Consider the following 14,548-nt stretch of genomic DNA (forward strand, 5'->3'; position numbering starts at 1 on the left):
TTACTGGGTGGAAGTGCTGGAGGTAGCCCAGTGAAGGGTGGAGGTGCAGCAGGCTGCTGATGTGGCTGGTTATTGCTCCTTTTCTGTTGATGTGTGCTAGCAAGAGCAATCACCGTTACTGTCAATGGGATTTAAAAGGAAACATGTCAAAGTGTGTCAGTCTGGGTGCTGGGCGAGGGAAGACAGTTTGACTTCTTGCTTGCTTCCACTTCTGAGATGAACCTGATTGTTTTCTCTGATACTCACTACTTTGTGACATTCTTTGCCAGTCCTACACCGTATATAAATATGTGCTATTATTTTTATGCTTCCCATGGCTGTAGTGTGAGGGAACTGACTTCTGCTGGGATCTAAAGCTTAAGAGTCAAAGTTCAGAAGGAGGCAAGCCAGCCCCTAACGCACAAGGCTGCACGAGCAGCATGTGGGTTTTGTGAGGGCTTCACTTTGTTACACAGCAGGGTTTCAGTCTTAAAGTGTTCACATAAAGTTTGAGTCTGCTCCTTTGGTGGCATTTGATTTGTTTTAAACACAAGATAATCTTTACTCGAATATAATATAGTGTTTACTTGGAATTACAGTTGAATCGTTCAGTTGGAGTTTAACAGGCAACTTATTGTACTCTGTGATACCCTGTGTCTAGGTCTCCAACTAAAAACGAATTGTCATTTTCGCAGGAGGAATATGGAGTAACTTCTGTGGGCAGTCTTTGCTTAGAAGAAGAAAACTGTAACATTGAGAAGAAATATGAAGATCTTAAAAGGTAACTGTTTAAAAATCTGACTGCAATTAATTCCTGCACTGTCTGCTGGAGTGAATGACACTGCATTGATCTGTTCTGCATAAAGGCAATTAGAAAAGATGGAATTTCAGAATAAAGAACTCGCTTGTCAGCTCAGAAAAGAAGATGAGAGTCTGCAGTGCAGTCAATTGCAGCTTGAAGAGAAAATTGCAGAATATGAGGGATTAACCAGACAACTGGAATCGGCTTTGGAAGAAGGGAGAAAAATGGTATTGATGATTTAATACATCTCTTCGGCTTGTTTGCCATTTTTAGTTAAAAATAGCATTAAAACCAAACGTGCTTGAGAAGAAAAGATGGGACAAGATTGTTTTACATGAGGAGAGCAGTACTAAAAAGTGACTGGGAATTTTGGCATGTTTAAATATGGATTGTACAACTCAATTGCTCTGTGGAATTCGGATCCTGTTGAAATTAATGGCAAAGTTCAGAGGACAAACATTTCACCATCGTGTTTTTTAATGACAAATGAAAATGCTTTAACCACCTAATATTAAATCCCACAGAAAAGCCTCTGAACAACATCTTATTTTTTCCTGATTTTCTTTGAAAGAGGCAGCCCCCAAGAACTTCACTGTGAAGTTCTCACTTTAGAGGAAGGCTTTGCTCACTTCCAGTAGTCAGCAGAAATTTGTTATTCGTAGGAAGGATGCAAACAGTAAATCAAATGGAAGAGGAAGTGAGATTGCAGTTATTTGTTTAATCAGAAAATATGGATGAAATTGTCATTTCTTTCCCCGATGTTGAAATGTTGATCACTTGATGTGGAAATGAATGATCTGAATTTTCTCAGCACTGCCTGAGGATGTTGATTTGGTTTTGAAAAAAATAACAACTTTGGCTTAACTTACAAACGAGTTACAAAAGTAATAGCTCCTCCCTCCTTATGTTTTATCCAAATTGAAATTTCTTTCAGATTTAGCTAGAATATTTCCAAGGTTTGTTTAGTTTGTTCTGTGTATGGGGAATAACCCCCCACTTGTGGCACTGTGTGCGGTGCTGGTGTCCCCAGCGTCAGAAGGACATGGAGCAGTGTCTGAAGGGGGCTACAAGGATGCTGGGGAGGGACTCTGCATCAGGGGCTGGAGCGATAGGACAAGGGGTGATGGGTTCAAACTGAACCAGGGGAAGTTCAGGTTAGATCTAAGGCAGAAGCTCTTCCCTGTGAGGGTGCTGAGGCGCTGGCACAGGGTGCCCGGAGAAGCTGTGGCTGCCCCATCCCTGGCAGTGTTCAAGGCCAGGTTGGACACAGGGGCTTGGGTGACATGGTTTAGTGGGAGGCATCCCTGCCCATGGCAGGGGTTGGAACTGGCTGATCTTAAGGTCCTTTCCAACCCAAACCATTCTATGATTCTATTAGATGTCAGGATAGGCAGTGGAGCTATTAATGCTCAGGTATAAGAAAATAATTCGGTTTGGGTTTGAAATGAATCTACATCATTTCTCTCTCATTACCCTTACAGGTGGCTGAGGAACTGGAAAAAACGTCATGCAGAGAACAAGCCCTTCGGACAAAAATGCTGGTTCTTGAAGCTGAACTGAGAGAGGGGCAAGAACAGAGAAACCAACTCCTCTGTGTGTTTCACCACGTGAGTAAATAATGCTGGTTGCGACTCAAGGAGTTACTGCATCACCACTTACAGTCAAAGTTCCTCTTGCTGAAAATCACACTGCGGTGAAATTGATACACACTTGTGGGGAAGCAAATGAATTCAATCTGGCAATATACTTTGTGTATTGGCGTTTCTAATAGACTTACAGGATGCCCAGGCCAACTAAATCACTCGAGTAACATCGAGTTTACATCTCTTCTTCAATCCAGTTTTCCCAGCAAGGCGGAAATCAAAGAGTATGTATGAAGTTGTAATTTCCTTCCCAGATTAATCATGTTGAGCAAACACACCTAGATTTTAGTAAATGCATGATAGTTCCATGATGACATAGTGGTATCTTTTTAGTTTTTCCTGATTTGGTGACAAGATTCTGATCTAACTGGAATTTGTGAGAAGCTTTTATCTTACACACTGATGTTGCACAGAAACACAGTTAGTAACAGAGGAGATGTTCTCATTTTTCAAAGCATCGAGCCTTTAAATGCCCACGTTTATATGTTGTTACTGACCTATTCAGCAAAGCCACACTCTGAGAAGGTGTTTTGGGTGAGTAATATTCTCTGAAAATAAACAAAGGAATCTGTTTCATTGTTTCATCTAACCCAGAAAATTTCGGCACATTTTCTGTTAACAAAAGATCACACACGGCTGAATTCTCCAGACCAGCGATGGCAAATCAAATGCTTTAACCAAAGCTTTGATTCAGTTAGAGATGTGTCCTGTGATCAGCAAGAACAAGCTATGAAGCCATTTAAAATGAATATAGAAGACACTGAAAAGGTTTCCTGCCACTCTCCTAGACTTCCAAAAGCAATATTCTGTATTCTGACTTGCAGCATTCAAGATGAAATTCAAGCCAACAAAATGCAAACTCTAGTCAAGATTTAAATAAGACGTCAGAGATGTGGTTCTGAATTCAAGATGCCTTCACTAATTCTTATCTGTATCAAGTGCAACTTAATGTCTGCATTTACCCTAAGACAAAAGTGTTCTTAAAACAAAATCATTGGCTGGTGTTTTATTCTGCTTCAGATATTCTTCCATAGGAATTTCTTGCTATGTCAAAGTAAAATAGAAAAGAAATTGTCTTGTATTTTGTCCCAGGAAAGCTCCCAGTATGTTTTCAGATGGTTTCCATTTGAAGTTTGCAGGTAAAATATAAATGTGAAAGGTATTTATGTCTGAGAGAACTGTTCTAGGTGAAGTAGATGCTTTTTATTCCAATTACATTTACACATAACTGAGGATGCATTATGGGAAATGATGAAATGGCCTTATTCCTGATGTTGTAGTGAAACTGGGAAAAAAGAGGACTGTGAAGGTAACTTTATTCAGTTATTCATTCTGAGCTGATTATTGTTTCCTAAGGCTGGATTTAAATCTGAAGCTGTAATTCCATTTCTTTAAAAATGAATTTATTTTAACCAACCAGCTCTGAAATCTGTAACAGACATAACAGTAAATACCTGAATATCTGCAGTAGGTGTGTAACACACAACCTACGGTGTGCCCAGGGATGGAGCCGCTGAGCAGGCAGGGCTGCTGTCAGCCACCTGCTTTATAGCAGGAGCCATGGGCAGCAAAAATCACGTTGCATCAAATCTCAACAGCAGATGTTTCCTTGAGAAATCAATGTGAGAGGGAGCGTCGAGTCCGGGATGGATTTAAGCTGCCACGAGTCTCTCATGACAAAAATTCGGGAAGTTGGTTAGTTTTTACATTCCCAGGCCTTTTCCTGACCATCAGCCCACTCAAACACATCCATTTTGGCCCTGACTGAGCATAAATAAAGCTTTGATATTTTGTGGTCTTTTTGCAAACCTTCAGTTTTGTGGCGCCCCTGAAACCTGTTGCAGGTAAATAACACTTATAACCATTAGGGACCAGTTGTCTTACATGATTATTTGGTTGATTCGTGTTTTGCTTGTAAGTTCATTACATTTCTCTTTGTTTTTCCCTTTAGAACAGAAAGCACCATGAAGTGCATTTGAAAGAGCTGCAGAACAGCCTTCAGAAGTCAGAGAACAGGAACCAGAGCATGCAGAATTACCTGCAGTTCTTGAAAGCTTCGTACATAGTAACGTTTGGCTGAATTCTGTGTTTCAGTGCAAAGCAGCTTCCCAAGGTTTGGCTCTAAGTGTTGCTGCAGGCAGGGCAGGCTGCAGCCCAGCAGTGAGGGGTGTGAGCGCGGGCTGTGCACAGAGCTGGCTGTGCTCTGTGCATTCACGGCGTGTTAGCTCCTGTGCTCTGAAGTCTTGTGTGTGTCCGTCCAGCCCATGGTAAATACAGATGATCACAGGTTGCCTTTCAGGTCAGTGGGGGAAAAGAGCAGCCATGGGTGGGTTGCGCAGCACTTCGCCTATTTTAGTGATTAATAATTAAATGATATTTATCAGACATGACACGTCTGTAACTGTAGAAATGTGGTTGCCCAAGACAGTGATGTCTATCCTATTAAGACAGGCAAAACTTTAAGGAGCATTAGGTTCCCTTCCTTTCTTTTCCCTGTCGCTCAGCACCAGTACAGCACTCACTGCTGCTCTGCAGGAGATGGATGCCATCACAAGGCTGTGCCGTCCCACATCCCATTATGATCTGGAGCACGCTATAGTGATAGTTTAAAACAGAAGTAGGAAAGTGTTTTAGATACAGATGGAGTTTAAGCGCTGACTGTGCTGATGGACCCTTTCACAGCGACACGGCTCTAGTCGGGTGCTGAAGTGTTTGTGTACAAGAGCTGCTGGGCGCTGAAGTAAGACGGACTCAACTCCCAGGTTGCACACGTGTAACTGTGCAGCTGACACAGGGCTGACACAAAACCCAGCTCTGAGCGAGCAAGTGTTTTTATAGAAACATGCTGCGAGATGTTTGTCAAGAAGTAGTGTAACTTTCAGGTAAAAACAAGCAATTTGGAATGTGTATTTGTCTGCTTTTTGACTGAAAATGTAAGTTACTTCATGCACAGACACAACCTGTTCGTTAAACGTAGGATTTCCTTGTTAGTTCTAATGTGCAGAATGTTGATGTGTTCTTCTTTCCTTGCAATACTTGTCCATCGCGACAAATACTGACCTGTGCTAATGAGCTGCTTGGGGGCACTTGTAAAACATGAAAGTATTATTGTATATATTATTGTATATGACACACAGTAGTAAATATTTCTGTTAAATTTGGGGGTTTTCGTATTACACGCACACACTTAGACCCATGTTTGTGTTCATTTACTTCTGCTTGTGCTACTTTGAAAATAGCAAAACCTTTCTGAAAGTCATCAAATATGAAGAAAAGATTCCAGCAATAAAGTGTTGAATCCATGAAATGTATTTAAAAGCTCCTCATGGGCAATTTTATGCTCTTCATTGATGGATGATACACAGAGGGACAGCACCTGCCTTTTAGCCTGCAGGAACTTGGTGCACGGTGATACTAAAACCCACCCCCTGAGACACGAGCCCCTTGCCCACAGGGACCCTGACTCATGGGAGGTGTTGTTCCCCCGAGGAACACGCACCTTGCTCTCTGCTGTTCCATACAACCCCTATTCCATGTGCCTGGAATGCTGCGATGTTCCCGCAGCACCTCCCTGCTCCCACCCCCACCATTGCCCCCCCACAGCCGCAGGCACCGCTGTGCTGCCCCCCGATCCGCTAGGGGGCGACTCCGCTGAGCTGCCCGTGCTCCGCTAGGGGGCGCCATCACTCTGCTCTGCTCTCCACTAGGGGGTGACATCACTGTGCTGCCCTCCCTCCGCTAGGGGGCGCCACTTCTGTGCTGCCCTCCCTCCGCTAGGGGGCGACAACACACTGCTCTGCCCTCCGATAGGGGGCGCATCTGTGCTGCCCTCCCTCCGCTAGGGGGCGCCATCACACTGCTCTGCCCTCCACTAGGGGGCGACATCACTGTGCTGCCCTTCCTCCACTAGGGGGCGCCACAACTGTGCTGCCCCCCCGCTAGGGGGCGCCACAATTGTGCTACTCTCCCCCCGCTAGGGGGCGCCTCTGTGCTACCCTCCCTCCGCTAGGGGGCGCCACTTCTGTGCTGCCCTCCCTCCGCTAGGGGGCGCCATCACTCTGCTCTGCCCTCCACTAGGGGGCGACATCACTGTGCCGCCCTTCCTCCACTAGGGGGGGCCACAAATGTACTGCCCCCCCCCCCCGCTAGGGGGCGCCTATGTGCTACCCTTCCTCCGCTAGGGGGCGCCACAACTGTGCTGCCCCCCCCCCCCCGCTAGGGGGCGCCACAATTGTGCTACCCTCCCCCCGCTAGGGGGCGCCTCTGTGTTACCCTCCCTTCGCTAGGGGGCGCCACAACTGTGCTGCCCTTCAGCCACGGGGGGGGGGGTGGGGGGGTGGGCGGGTGGGGCTGCTGTGCTGCACCACCCCCACCCCCCTCTGGGGGGCACCACAACTGTGCTGCCCTCCCTCCACTAGGGGGCGACATCGCTGTGCTGCCCTCCCTCCGCTAGGGGGGGTGCCACAACTGTACTACCCCCCCACGCTCGTGGGCGCCTATGTGCTACCCTCCCTCCGCTAGGGGGCCCCACAACTGTGCTACGCTCCCTCCGCTAGGGGGCGCCTCTGTGCTACCCTCCCTCCGCTAGGGGGCCCCACAACTGTGCTGCCCTTCGGCCACTAGAGGGTGCCGCTGTGCTGCCCCCCACCCCTCCGCTAGGGGGCGCCACAGCTGTGATGCCCTCCCTCCGCTAGGGGGCGCCGCTGTCCTACTCTCCCTCCGCTAGGGGGCGACACCGCTACTGCCATTCCTCCCCTCCGCTAGGGGGCGACACCCCTGTGCTGCCATTCTTCCCCTCCGCTAGGAGGCGGCACCGCACCGCTCCCGCACCACCCCCCCGGCAGCCGCTGATTGGTCGGCCGAGTCCCGCCGAGTCCTGCCGAGTCCCGCGGGTCCAACCGGCCCCGGGGGTCTCCGAGGAGCGGGCGCAGAGACCGGGGCAGCTGCAACTCGTTGGTGCCCGGCGTCGCGGAGCAGCCGAAGTCGCTCAACTGCCCGCACCTGTCCCCCCGCCCGGCTCCTCCGCAGCTGCCGCCGGGTCCTGCCTTGGCTGCGGGTTTCCTCCTCCCCGGCTGCCTCCTGCTCCCGGCTCCCTCCGGCAGCGGCTGCCGGGAGCACGGACCCTCCAGCCCGGCGCGGGCTCTGCCGGGGCCGGGGAGCGCCCGGAGCGGGGAGTGCGGGGAGGCCGCGGGCAGCGGGTTCCCCCGGGGCAAGGAAGCCATGGGGGAGGAAGACATGGGCACGGGTTGGGGGTTTGGGCCCTGGTTTGCTTTTGGGTTCGTTTTTGGGTTGGGTTTGGGTTTTGTTTTGCTTGTTTTGATGTTGCTTGTTTGACCCGGATTTGGGTTGGTGTGTGTGCTGGTGTGTCCCTCAGGCCCAGCTCCTGCTCCGTTGCAGCTCCCGCTGGTTCCTGATCCGGGCTCAGCTCCAGCTCCCAGACAGCTCTGAACAGTTCGAGCTCCCAGTCGCTGCCAGGAGCTGCCGGTGCCACGGCTGCCCCTGCACAGGGATGGGCAGAGGAGCCCCAGACACAGCGTGTTGGGTGCGAGGCCCCAAGAAACAGCTTGGACATGGCTCCCGGTTGAGGGCTTGGGCCCCCCTTTCTGGGTGTGTGTGGGGAGTTTTGAGGTTGGGTTTGGGTTTGACTTTGGGTTGGGTTTGGGTTTGACTTTGGGTTGGTTTGTTTGATTTTGGGTTTGGATGTTGAGTTTGGGGTTTGGATTTGGTGGTTGTGTGTGCTGGTTCAGACACAGCTCCTGGACACCTCCAGCTCAGTTTTGGTTCTGGGTTCAGCTCCCGGCCGTCGTGGCTGCGGCCCATTTGCAGCTCCAGGGCAGTGGTTTCTGCCCCCCCAACAGCTCCATCTTTTGCAGCTCCAGCTCATTCCTGGCTCGGGCTCGCTGCAGCCTCAGGTCTCTGTTTCTGCCCTCCTGTTTCTCAGGCCCAGCCCCTGGATGGCTCCGGTTCCGCTGCGGCTGCAGCTCGTGTCCATCTCCAGCCCCAGCCAGTTACAGCTTGTGCCTGTTGAAGGGAGCCGGGCCTGTGGCCAGGCCATCAATCTGTCACTGTCAGGACGTGCAGATGAACAGGACCTGCCACAGCTGCTCCCTGTGCAGCCCCGGGCACTGGTTCTGCACCTGCAGTAAAGCAAGAGTTGGACCCAAGCACACTGTGAAAAGCACCTTTCGCCCCAGAGACCATCATCTCATGTGCTGAATTCAGGCTGGTGCGGGCCGGCGCCCCGGCACTGGGGAACCCCCCCTCCAGAGGGGGCCCGTGCACCACCCCCGCCAGGTCCCACCGTCCCCCCCCAAACCCTTCCTGAGCCCCCAAACCCCGGTGTCTGGGGCAGGCCCCGGCCGGCAGGACCCGGACCCTGCTCCGGGCACCGAAGCGCAGCTCTTGGTCTCGGTGCTTGGCTCAGCTCCAGCCACAGGACCCGGCTGCCGGCACCAAACGCGGCGCTTGGGCTCTGGTCCAAGCCCCCAAATGCAGCACTGGGCTCTCCTGGGGAGCCCCAAAGCAGGCCGAGGGACCCTGGTGCCCAGCACCCAAATGCAGCACTTGGTCTCGGTGCCTGAGCCCTACCATGAGCCACATCAGCCTCTGCACGGGCTCCAACACACAGCACTTGGTCTCCATTTCTCAGCTCTAACAGCAGCCCCATGAGCCCACTTTTCAATCCCCCAAAACACAGCATTTATTCTCATTGTGTGCCCCAAAATGCAGGACTCGGTCTCTGTTTCTCAGATGAAACACTGGCCACCTGAGCCCAGTGCTAAGTCCTCCAATGCAGCACTTAGTCTCTGTTCATGAGCCCTGCACCGAGCCCCCAAAACACAGGACTTAGTCTCTGAGCCCTAAATCTGGCCATATGAGCCCTCAAACTGCAGTACTTAGCGGGGTTTTTTGTGTTAGAGCCCGCCAATGAGCCTGGTGTCAAGCTCCCAAAACTGGCCCTGGGAGTGTGGTTTTGAGCCCCCAAAGGGCAGGACTTGGTTTCTGGTGCTGAGCAGCAAGAGGCAGGACTTGGGCTGTTTCTGAGCCCCAACATCAGCACCAGCTTTCGGTCGGGGCCCCTGAGGCTTCGCAGCAGGGTCTGGACGTTCGCACTGGGGGAACCTGGGGCACCCGATGGTGCTTCCCAGAGAGGCTTTGCCCACAGGGAGCTTCAGGGACTGGTGCCGGGGCTGCGGGAGCAGCCTGGGCCGAGCCGGCTCCTCGCTGCCAGGGGGAGCATCGCCCCGTGCCCCCCATCCCCAAGCACCCGCTGGGGGCTCTGCCCCGGCCCCGGGGCTCCGGTTCAGCTGTATCAGTGAAGGACTGACACCCTGAGAGCCACCTCTGCAGTACTGATTCTGCAGCTGTGGGTCTGGGCTTATGTTCCATGTGCCTAAAAAGGGGGACCCCGGGTGGCAAAAAAGGCATAATCAGCACGTTACAATCCAGGCAAGTACACGTACACCCTGTTTGAATCCAGGTTTCACCCACATTTGAAGGAAAAGGGCACGTGGAATTTGTTAAATCTTCTCTTTCCTAACAGTGCAAAGCAACAGTTTGAGCACTCAGTGAGGGCTGGCAGCAAGGGCAGAAGCAGCTCTGCCCCTGAGCACTCCTGTCCTCCACTGAGCCTGTGCTTCCCTCTGCCAGGTTCTCCCTGCCACTTCCCAAGCACTGCTGGAAACAAGGCTCCAGCTGACAACCCAACAGGCAGCAACAGGCGGTTATTCACCCAGCGTTTGCACAGCGGTGTCAGAGCCTGCACAAAACCACACTCCCTGCTCCTGACAACGTTCTCCTTTAGCCTCAGAACACTCAGGAGCAGCTGAGAAGTGGGAGAGTTTCACATTGAGTTTAAGCTTCTCACCAGAACTTTCTCCCTTGGTGTGGTTCAAACAGAAAACAGGTTCCTCTTGCTGCTCTTAGAGGAATGGACTGAGCACCCCAGAGAAGGGACTGACGTTTTCTAGGAGCACTGGCAATGTGTTACCACTGCACGTGTCCAATGGAGCTGTCAAAGTCCTCCAAGTCCTGCTGCAGTACAAGCTATGTCTGGAGCTGTGATAACGTGCTGTCAGGCCAGCGGCAAGGAAAAGAAAGGCACGGGTGGGAACAGCTGGAACGCAGCCGTGTTTGTAATGGGGCTATTTTGGGCTTTGAGTTCAAGAGTGTGGCCCCGCAGGGACAGTGACAGGCACAGGAGCCGGAACAGCTCCCAGCTGAGGGGCTGCTCATCGTACTGAGCCTCTCAGGTGGGTCACTGCCCTGTGGAGCAGCCTCAGGGACAACACTACACACGGTGTGCACAGAGTTACTGCTGCCCCTCAGACCCACCTTCTGTCCCTGCAGCGTGGTGCACCCAGTGCTTCAGAGGCGACACCCTGAGCACCAGGAGATTCCTGTCACCACTGGAGCAGTGACCTCGAGCAGCCTTTCCAACGCTCCCTCCTCAGGGCTATTATAAATACAACATTTCTAATTAAAAACCCTACTTTAAACGTTTTAATCATCCAGTTGGCATTTGTGGGTTAAAACAAGAGAAGAATGTCCATGTGCAGATCTGACCTTGGCCTTTAATTCCCTCCTAAGCTCCAAAACAATGTGCTAGTGGCTCCTGGCTTTCCAGAAGCCCTGTTGCAATACGTGGGATTGCAGCTGAGTTTTAAGCAGCCTCTCACACACATGCCTGTCTTTTTAACCACTGTTTTCCCAAATCCCTCTGCTCATCAGCCCCTCAGGACATACTCCATTATCTTTCAGTGTTTGCTGAGTCTGTCACATTGGCACCTCCTGGCACAGCTGGTTTCAGAGCTGTTGCTTTTATGCCAACACATTCCTGCAGTAGAACACCACAATGAAGTAACTAAATAAAGGCTTGTTCACACTATTCACCTTGTCCCAAGTCACACCAATTAAAACCAGGCAAATGGGGTTTAGCACCTGCTTGCACCCAACAGCTCAGCCTAAGGAAATGGTGCATTTGGTTACATACATCTCTTCAGTTGCCTCTGAGGAGTGCCCTTTCCCAGAGCAGCATCCCCCAAACTTTCCATTATCAAGCTTAAAAAATCAGCTTTGATTTGTGCCAAACTCTAAAGCTATTTTAACGCAGAAAACTGGCTCAGTCATGGAGGTGGAGCTCCCTATTTCTACCCAAGTGAACCAATCTGAGCAGTCTGAGTTTTGTCTGGACAGCACTGACCTGGTTTTTCCAGTTCTGCTCTATTTTGGTGCAGCACCATGTGTGGATGCCATTTGTTTCCCGGAATGAGGGAAGGGTGGGTCAGAAGGATGCTGGTTTGTGGACAAGCAGAGCAGGGAATGGGGCTGGGCACTGCAGCACCAGAGCTCCTTTTGCCAGGAAAAGCAGGGTCTTCCCTTTCTTTTTGTATTTTGTTTCAAGATGAAACCAGTTTCATTTGATGTTTGAACGCACACGACGGGATGGGTTTGACAAACAGATTGTAGGAACCTGTAACGTGCACAGCCAACCTAAACTTCCAGGTGAAGTTTAAGGCATCATCAATACAGGTCTGTCTGTATCCAGAGCACGAGCAAAAGCCTGGAGCCCCAACACGGGAAGGGAAAACCAACCAAGCAACCTCCTCCCAAAAGAGCTGCCCATCACTGGTTCATAAAACTAAGAAACCTCTTTCCATGCTCATGAGCAGGACTGGCACAAATCAACTGCTCTCTACACCTAATAGAGCAGCAAATACATGTACATTGAAATAAGTGTTTGGAACAGCAGTTCTATAAGCAGAAATTTGAGCTTCCACATTATTGATTTTCTTCTTGACAGGTGAAAGTTGCCCTTTATTTTTTTCTATATAAGCAAGGTAGCCTTTTCTTTTTCAAGGTAACCCTACTATTTCTCACAGTTGGGTTGCAGGTGCTCGTTAGCATGGGTGTTTCTGTGGACATCCCATAGTATCTATGACAACTATATATACATTTTAATAATGGATTTTTAACTCCTACCTTGATGACAGGCCAATCTTAATGGGTTTTTCACATTTCTAGCCCACTTCATAACACCAAGGATTAGGTGATGCACTGGTATCTGTCGAGTGTGCCGAAAGCTGCATCCAGTGGAAGAATCACCAAATTAGTTCTTTCTCTCCACTCCTAAGCCACAGGATATTTCTTCTTTATAGATTTAAGCAACATGATGACTGAATTTCCTATTCTGCAGAAACATAAGTCATTTGTCAACACTAGTTAGGATTGAATGAAAAGCCTGTCACGTAAGTGTCACAGTAGCACTTCACGCTGCACTCTTTTCCCTGGTCATTCTCCTCATCTTCTTTAGCACACAGCACAGAGCTAATGAAGTGGCAGCATATCCAGAATTTTCTTACAGTACAAATCACTTTGAAATGGTGCTAAAGTAATCTTGTATTTGGGATGTCCAGCCACGTGTGTCTACTCCACTATTGGTGCCACATTTGGGCAAGAAACATCCCTGCAGCATGCAGACTGGCTAGGATGCCAACTGTTCCCAGAAGCATTCAAACACTGCACCAAGGCTCCTCAACATCCTCAAAACATGGTGGATTGATCCTTGAGAAACAGCTGGAATTTGTTGCTCCATGGCTTCAGTTCTACTGTTCCAGGAACTGATGTTTTCACTCTACATAAGGAAGAATTAAAGTGTCAAGGCACACAAACCAAGCATTTGGAATGGCCTGGGTAGCAGAGAGCCCAGATTTAACAGCTGATCAGTGCATTCAGGCATATCTTGGTTTCACTCTTACACTACCAAGTTTCAAGTATCCTGACAGCTTGTATGTCCACCACAACAAAGGAAAACCATTAAAAATCACCAACACAAGTAGAGAGTGATTATCCCATTTTCCTTCAGTTAGTAAGATTAAAGAACACTCAAAAGAATCACCACATTAAGTACTTATATATTTTAATCTTATTCAGGCCCACTGTCATGGTTTAAGCCCAACCAGTAACTCAGAACCATGCAGCCGCTCGGTCACTCCCTCCCTTCTTCCCCTGCGCTCCTGGAGGGATGGGGAGGAGAATCAAAAGCATGTAAACCCCACGGGTTGAGATCAGAACAGTCCAGTAACTAAGGTATAATACAAACCACTACTGCTACCACCAATAATAATAACAATGATAAAGGAAATAACAAGGGGAGAGGATACAATTGCTCAGCACCCACTTACCGATACCCAGCCCAACCCGAGCAGTGATCTGGGCCTTCCCTGTGACTCCCCCCAGTTTCTGTACTGGGCATGACGTGCTGTGCTATGGAATACCCCTGTGGCCAGTTTGGGTCAGGTGTCCTGTCTCTGCTCCCTCCTGGCTTCCCATGCCCCTCCTCACTGGCAGAGCATGAGACTGAGAAGTCCTTCATCAGGGTAAGCATCACTTAGCAACAACTAAAACATCAGTGTGTTACCAGCGTTGTTCTCAGGCTGAAGTCAAAAACACAGCACTGCACCAGCTACTAGGAAAGAGAAAAATGACTGTTACAGCTGAACCTAAGACAATAAGAAATTAAATCAACTTTAAAATGCATTACATAAATACATTGCATAATAAAATTGTAAATGCGAATGATGAAAATAGAATTTTACATTTATTCCATAAGAATGTATTAGAAGGAATCTCAGCAGTAAGAATGAACTGCAAGTGATACCATTCTAACCAGTCCCTACGCCCTCACCGACTGCATCAGCACAGAAAACAATGACTAAGATCCAAGGATTGTACACCGGGTATTGAAAAATACTATTAAAAAATTACTTATGCAACATGAGGAAAGGGGTTCAAACTTTTCCATCAACAGACTGTATTATCTCCCAGCTGATCTCTTCATGGAGCTACACAGAATTAACATTGTATGTAGAATTAACCTTGTACCCCTTGTAGGAGTGATTTAGCATAATTGCTCATGTTCCCTTAACTCCTCCAGACACTGTCCTTGGGAATTACTCCTACCTACCCAAATACACTTGAGAGAGCAGAACATGTATTAGTCCAGCAACAGCCATAAACAGGATAATTGGAAGAGGTTCTTAACAACAGTCTCCCTGCTGGCAGCCTGGCAAATAAAGAGGGGAATTCTCCAGTGCCCTGATAGTCACATGGAGATTGTAGCCCC

At 49.4% G+C, this 14,548-nt stretch overlaps 1 protein-coding gene and 1 long non-coding RNA gene across 4 annotated transcripts; one reads left to right on the forward strand and one right to left on the reverse strand.

Annotated features, from left to right (window-relative positions):
* The first annotated feature begins 413 nt into the window (after nucleotides 1-413).
* On the forward strand, nucleotides 414-5,691 carry LOC115612255 (protein BCAP-like). Of its 2 annotated transcripts, none has more exons than XM_030496306.1 (4): nucleotides 414-760; nucleotides 846-1,008; nucleotides 2,263-2,388; nucleotides 4,376-5,691. In XM_030496306.1, exons 2-4 carry the CDS (start codon nucleotides 859-861, stop codon nucleotides 4,502-4,504), a joined length of 405 nt encoding a protein of 134 aa, XP_030352166.1. In that variant the 5' UTR covers nucleotides 414-760; nucleotides 846-858; the 3' UTR covers nucleotides 4,505-5,691. The 2 variants fall into 2 exon arrangements, with proteins under 2 accessions (XP_030352166.1, XP_030352167.1); XM_030496307.1 differs by having other exon boundaries at nucleotides 4,381-4,482.
* A 5,286-nt stretch (nucleotides 5,692-10,977) lies between these two features.
* Nucleotides 10,978-13,880, reverse strand: LOC115612256. Of its 2 annotated transcripts, none has more exons than XR_003992917.1 (2): nucleotides 13,844-13,880; nucleotides 10,978-13,057 (listed from the first exon to the last, which is right to left on the reverse strand). It is a non-coding gene; the product is annotated as an uncharacterized LOC115612256 (long non-coding RNA). The 2 variants fall into 2 exon arrangements; XR_003992916.1 differs by lacking the exon at nucleotides 13,844-13,880 and adding an exon at nucleotides 13,608-13,742.
* Nucleotides 13,881-14,548: the final 668 nt, after the last annotated feature.

This window comes from Strigops habroptila, chromosome 8 (assembly GCF_004027225.2).
Source record: "Strigops habroptila isolate Jane chromosome 8, bStrHab1.2.pri, whole genome shotgun sequence".
Taxonomy (NCBI): Eukaryota; Metazoa; Chordata; class Aves; order Psittaciformes; family Psittacidae; genus Strigops; species Strigops habroptila.

Excerpts from the sequence above, each read along its gene's own strand:
- LOC115612255 (XM_030496306.1), top strand. The coding sequence starts at position 859 with ATGGAATTTCAGAATAAAGAACTCGCTTGTCAGCTCAGAAAAGAAGAT. Across the intron at positions 1,009-2,262 it reads TGGAAGAAGGGAGAAAAATG|GTGGCTGAGGAACTGGAAAA; the intron begins GTATTGATGATT and ends TTACCCTTACAG. Across the intron at positions 2,389-4,375 it reads TCCTCTGTGTGTTTCACCAC|AACAGAAAGCACCATGAAGT; the intron begins GTGAGTAAATAA and ends TTTTCCCTTTAG.